This window comes from Triticum dicoccoides, chromosome 7A (genome assembly GCF_002162155.2).
Source record: "Triticum dicoccoides isolate Atlit2015 ecotype Zavitan chromosome 7A, WEW_v2.0, whole genome shotgun sequence".
Taxonomy (NCBI): domain Eukaryota; kingdom Viridiplantae; phylum Streptophyta; class Magnoliopsida; order Poales; family Poaceae; genus Triticum; species Triticum dicoccoides.
Window position 1 is genome coordinate 711,653,648 of NC_041392.1, and position 6,762 is coordinate 711,660,409.

The window sequence follows — 6,762 nt, forward strand, 5'->3', positions numbered from 1 at the left end:
CGTTACGGCCCGAAGGGGCGACGCAGCGGCGGCGGGCAGGTCGAAGCGACGATAGGAAGACCTCAAGGTGCCCGTGGACCACGGGCTGCGGCATTACGGTCTGAAGAGGCGGCATAACGGCAGCGCGCAGGTTGGTGATGCCGCGGGGATGGCCTCAGGCGTCGGCAGTGATCGCGCTCCGCGGCACTACAGCCCAAAGCGACGGTGTAGCAGTGGCTCGCGGTCGGGGCAGCCACAGGTAGAACCACTGACCGGGGGCGACGACCCGACGAGAGGCGGCATGGACCATGTGCCCCGGCGCGACAATCCTAAGGGGCGACACAAAGGCGACGGCGTCTACGAAGGTAGCCGACGGGAGGATCTCGGGGCGGTGGCATGGACCGCATGTCGCGCCACGACAGCCCGAAGGGGCGTCGGCGGGAGCGGCGCGTGGAGCGGGGCAGCCAGCCGGCGGGAAGACCTCGGGGCAGCGACGCAACGGTCCGAAGGGATGACGTGACAGCAACCTGTGGCTCGATAGTGTGCTCAGGGAGGTGCTTGGCGAAGACAGGCGCGTGATCGGTTGATCAGACCAACAACGGCGCTGTACGCGCCATGGCGGGGATGACCCGCAGATCGAAGTCATTGGCAACATTGTCAGTGATGTCCCGGGCGATGACGACAAAGACGGGCTGGCAATGAAGACCACGAGGACGAGCGGCCCGCAGCGACGCACGAAGGCGTGTCCAGCCTTGTCGAGTGATTGATGACGAAGTAGCTAGTGTACTTGATGCCGATGTCGGAGTAGAGGCACGGGGGTCGACGGCGGCGGCGGGTGACGCAACCGATTTTAGATTGGAAAACCAAAAATTAGAACGCCGATCAAGATGACCGACGGGAGAGAGAAAAACACAGAGTAAGGGCTCGGAAAAAGAACTCTCTAGGACAGCCGATCAATACGACCAGCGGACGAATCCTAGGTACGGACGGCGGAGCCCCCGGCGGGGATCATTGAGGCCGACCGCCCAGGGGGCGGCGCGCAGGGCAGAAACGGCGGGCAGCGGCTAGGGTTGGATCGGTAGGCTGATACCATGTTAGAAGTGATAGAGAGTGATTGGTGGAATAGATGTTTAATCCTAGTGTGTGTATATATAAATATATATATATATATATATATATATATATATATATATATATATATATATATATACAACTTGAAATACAAGACAAGGCATGATCAAATCCTTTACCATTAGCAGTCATCACAATTGCTAGTTTGTTGACCACAAAATCAGATAGCACAGAAGGCTGGATCTCGGTTCGAAATTCCATTGGTTAGGACTTGAGAAAAACCCTGGAAAAAATTTTTATGAGACCAGGTCTCACGGATTAGCAGGTGAGACCCATTCTGATGGATGACACGTGGCATTCACAAATCACAAAGCATCCACCCCACCCCTCACCTGATTTATATGAGACCTGGTCTCATATAATTTTTTCCAAAAACCCTCATGTGGAGGAAATGGAAAGGATCTTATCTCTTTGCTATAATGATCTTACACTCCAACTGAAGACCTGCCTACTGTATTTAAGTATTGATGCGGGCATGAAACTTCCTAATGCCATGCAAGCGGTCAAATTTCATCGAGGAAAGGATGGTCCTGTGCGAGAACTTTGTGGACTGGGAATCAATTTGGCACTTAGCAGATCAGAGACCAATTATATGACGCATGCATTGAAACCAGGAGATGTCATTGGCATGTTAGCGCAGAGGCCTATACGCATGTAGTCTAAAAGTGTACAAAAAAGTCACGTACACATAAAATGGCAAGAGATCAAATTGGTTTCAGAATAAAAAGGAATCAGAATGACACCATGCGTCTTACAAGAAAATAAAAGATATTAAGGCGGAGCCAGCGCTGGCTTCGGTGGAGCCTAATTTTCGTACCCCTCCGTATCAAGTGGAGATTGTGAAGAGGAACAGGGGGATGAACTATTAATCAAGCATCACCGTCAAAGATCGGACCATCTACACGTACGAATTAGCGCCTCGCTGTTCGTGCCTCATCAAGTATGTATCCGGAACATTATGAGGTCCAAATGGATTTGGTGAGGTGGTGGATAGCAGAAAGATTTGGTAGGTTGATGGTGGGAAAAAATTATCCGATGCAGGAAAAGATTATTTCAATGAACTGATAAACAGAAACATGGCCAACCAACATATAACAACTATGATGGTCAAGCAATGGCATGCCGTGTGGCGTGTGCATGATATGATCCGTGATCTCATTATATCCAAGGCAGCGGAAGAAAATGTTATCACTTCAAGTGGTCATCAAACACATACCTTGGTCTCACAGCATAAAGTTCGGCGACTCTCGATTGACTACCGTGGCCTAGAAAATGCGAAGACCGTGCCATCCATGGTCACTGCTCATGTTCGAACCCTTGGCGTATTTGGATATACTGATCAAGTACCTCCTCTTTTGGAATTTCCAGCCCTGAGAATGCTTGCTCTACACAGGAGTGAGAAGTTGGAAATTGGTTATCTTAAAAATATAACGAGGTTGTGTCTGTTGAGGTACCTGCGGATTGAAGGAAGCTGCATTACAGAATTCCCTGAACAGATCGGAGATCTACAGTGTTTGGAGATGCTGGATTTATATGGTACTTGTACAAGGGAATTGCCAGCAAGTATTGTTAAGCTGCTGCAACTGAAACTGCTACTTGTTGGTGGCGCAAAATTACCGCATGGCGTCGGGAACATGCAAGGCCTAGAGGAACAACATATTCCGATGCCTGAAGCGCTTCCTCCTCTACTGTGAGTGTGAGGTGGGTCTTCTGACGTTTGAAGCAGGAGCCATGCCAAAACTCAAAGCACTCGGATTTCAACTAGTGGCGCTTGAAGCGAGCTCTGCGTGCAGCAGCGCTCCTGACCTTGGCATCGGCCACCTCTCTGCCCTCAGTGATCTCTGCATCTGGATTGACTGCCAGGGTGAAAAGGCTGAGGAAGGGGTTCACGAGCTGGAGTCTGCATCTAGGATTGCGGCCAGCCTACTTCCCAGCCGTCAATCCAAGAAGCTACATTCAGAACGACTGATGCGGCTGATAAGAACGAGTCTGCATCTACTACGCTATTGTGTATCACTTCTTCCTATTTTACCAAGCTGGGTCTAGCAATCCAAGAAGCTACATTTGTGAGCATTGTGTCAGCTGAAATCTTTATCTGCATGTATGCTCTAACTATGTTTGGTGTACAGTGATTTTTATGCTCTAACTATGTTTTTAGTGAATTGGTGCTCTGTTTTGTGATGTGCACAGTGATGTATCAAAATCAGGTTTGAGTGGATTGCTGCTGTTGTGATGCCAAAATAGTTAACAACAATATTCACTGTTGTGGTGCCAAAATAGTTAACTGCAATATTCAGTTTGTGCAGCTAGAAACGGGAGATGGTTTAATATTCCTAAGTGATGCTTGGATTTTATTCTGCAGCTTTTATACATCTCAACAAACTCTCGTACTCTCTGCTAGAAGAACTGGAAACACACAAAGGCGGTCATGGATCCGTTGAATAATTGCTCGCATAATCTCCTGCTGGTTGTTTCAAACCCTTTTTTCAAACTGGGAGCATTCCCATTTTTCATAACCAACTCCATTTATAATGCATCCCCATTTAGAATGCTCAAGTTACCAGAAAAGTCACATGAAGCAGTTTGTTAATAATTGCTTGGCACCCAGAGGCTTGAGCTGCTGCTTTCCCTATTCTCAATTTATGGTTCGGCACTGATGCCCGCTGTAAATTTTGTCTGCAGTAACTTTATGTCTTATGCTTCTCGAAATAAAAATGATTTAGTAGCGGATTTACAGTTTAAAAGATTGTCAGCTTGTTGGAAATGAAGAATGGGAACCAGTTCTGTGTCCTCTGCTTTCCTCGGCAAATTTGAGATCTCGGACATGCTTTACCGATGGCTTCAAACTGGGGTTTGGTTGAACTGATGCTCCATCGCCAAACCACCACGGAAGAACTCACTCCATTGAGTAAACCAACCAATCTCCATCAACCTTTTTTCTGTAATATCAACATATTTGTTGACATAACAATCTTTTTCAACATGAAAAATAAGCATAGATGACAATCATTAGGTAGAGAGGTTGCTGTTTGGCGACATTGTGCACTTCAAAGTTCAATTCATGGCAGAAAACTAGATATTATAGGGCTGCCTTCATTTAAGCCAGTATAGAAGCAAAGTAGCAACCACTAGTTAAACTAGTGTAAATATATTACAACGTGACATCAAACAGGAAAGAAAAAACCACTGCACCTATACAGAAAATATGTCAAATACTAACATTCAAGCACAACGAAACAGAAAATATAACTTCTGAAATATTCAAATATTATAGCTCCTCCCTTCTAAGGCCAGTACAAAAGCTGATGGTGCAAACAGCTTACATCTTACAATAGAAAAGATACTAAATAACATTCAGGCACAACGGAACAGAGAATTAGAGGTGAAGGGTTACTTTGAACTACAAAAAGGGCCATTTCTGAAAGGCGCCGAATTTGCAAGCAGCATCAAAGCAAGGTTCTCTCAAAGGGATCGGCCATTGATAAATCATGGGTATGTTTGTCATCGATGCCATTATACCCATAACCACTCGTGAATTCAAATCGAGCATCCGAAGAAGCTCTGTTGTCCACTTGTAACAGCTTATGTTGGTCAGACCTCCATTTGTCGTTGCGGTGGCAAGTAGGTACTGCGAAGTTCATTTGTTCTTGCACTTTCGCATTCAAAACGAAAAATTTGGCGAAGTCAACATCTGCCATGTTGCCAAAGTAGTTCTCCAGCGCCACTCTTTTGAGATGGAGTTCGAGGCATTCAATTGGATCCAGTGGGTCATATTTTAGCACATTTTTCATCTCATTGCATTGGCGCGACTGGAGATGGAAAGAATAAATATCATAAAGGCAGTTGGTTAATGGATTAGAGCACAAGTGAATCATGCTGATGTTGACAATTAAAGCAAGCAAATATGAATTACTCACAATGACATACAGCCTCTCCAAGCAAGGGAAGCACTTGAGGAAGCCAATTACCGCATCAAAATTAGGGCCAACAGATTCGATAACCAAAACCTTCACGGTGCGCATTGCGGTTGTCACGCTGATGGCAATCATTTCCTGAAGAAAATGACAAACCAAAATAAGAAGAAACAACTTGCAAACATGTGAGTTCTGATTGCTTGATTGTAGAAGGGTGTTGTTACCTGAAAAACCGTGGTTCCAATGTGGAGTTTGGATATGCCCTTTGACACCAAACCAAATACCTGCAGCTTAGGTGCTCGGATTACCCGGACAGTCCCCATACAATGGTCTGGCGTGGGTGGCAGTAGCCTCTCAAGGCAAGGGGTGTCCTCGATGACCAGCTCTTTGAAAAAGAAAGTCCCTGGGAAGCTGATGCTCCTGAGAGTGGGAGAGCTGATGCATATGCGAGCAATGCCAATGTTAAAATCCAGTAAAAGGCTTTCCAATGAAAGGCAGCGAGAGAGCATGCTGTGGAGAGCCTCCCCCGAGATGGTGACTCCACGCATGGTGAGCTGCTTGAGCAGCGGAAAATGCAGAGACGGCGCAGACAAGTCCGAGATGGTGACCATGTACATGCTGAGCTGCTTGAGGTGCGGAAAATTCAAAAACTGCGTGGATAAGTCGGGGAAACTGCAGCAGCTGAAGCTGGCGACGCCGAGCGTCGGCGCAAAGCGGAGCGCGGACAACGGCAGCGGGAATATCATGTACTCTTCGCCGTCGTAGTCGAGGTGGAGCTCCTGGAGGTCGGTAAGGGCCTGGGAACGAAGCCAGCGGTTGACCTTGCCGTAGAGGCTTTGGTGGATGGAGGGGAGGTCGAGGCGGAGGGCTGGGCCAGGGTGCTTGGCGAGGATCTTGGAGACGTAGGCGACGCGTTTACGCTTATTGCCGGAGAGGTCACGGTCGGCGACGAGGTTGAGGGGCGCCGAGCGCCACAGGGGTCGCCACCGGCGGGCGACGGCCTGCGTGCGGGCGCCGTCCTTGGTGGGGAGCAGCGAGATGATGGTGCAGAGGACGGCGTCGGGGAGGGCGCCGATGAGATCGAGGCCGATGCTGCCGCTCCCCGGTGGTGATTCTTGGTCGCCCGCCCGCTCGAACATGCGCTTCTTGGGGGCGTGCGCCGGCCACGGCGGTGGCGGCAGCGCATCCATGGATGCCGCGCTTGGCTTGGTGGTGGGGGTAATGGGGTTGGATTGGGGAATGAAGAACGAGGGATTGGGCATTAGTTTTGCCTTAGTTTTGTCTTTCCTCGGTTGGCAGAAAAAATGGCGGGAACCGACAGAAGATATTGGCGCCAACTTTGTTCACATGTGCGCGTCCAAATTTTTACTTTTTTCAAGGGCCCGTAGTTCTTTCTTTATGGGCCGGCCCATCTAAAGCTGTCACGTTCCAGTTTTGGGAACATTTTGAGATTTCCCAGACTGTTTTTTTAGGGACCTTCTAGGTTCTTGAACCGATTTATTATTATTAATTTCCATTTTTTGTTTCTTATTTTATACTATTATGTTTATGTTTCTTTTTAATTTTTTTTCCTTTTTAAGTTTCTTTTTGCTTTTCAGATTTTTATTATTTAAATAGAAATTTGATAAAATGTTAGCACTTATAAAAAAATCTGCATTAAAAACACATGGTTAACATATGTTCACAAATTCAAAAACAATCAATTTTAAAAATTGTTCACAAATACAAAAACATTTCA

The 6,762-nt window shown here is 47.2% G+C and overlaps 1 protein-coding gene across 1 annotated transcript; it reads right to left on the minus strand.

Moving 5' to 3' along the window:
• Positions 1-4,168: 4,168 nt before the first annotated feature.
• On the minus strand, positions 4,169-6,258 carry LOC119328389 (F-box/FBD/LRR-repeat protein At3g26920-like). Its single transcript, XM_037601379.1, has 3 exons — positions 5,249-6,258; positions 5,028-5,162; positions 4,169-4,919 (listed from the first exon to the last, which is right to left on the minus strand). The coding sequence occupies exons 1-3, from the start codon at positions 6,212-6,214 to the stop codon at positions 4,557-4,559; spliced, it is 1,464 nt and encodes a 487-aa protein (XP_037457276.1). The 5' UTR covers positions 6,215-6,258; the 3' UTR covers positions 4,169-4,556.
• Positions 6,259-6,762: the final 504 nt, after the last annotated feature.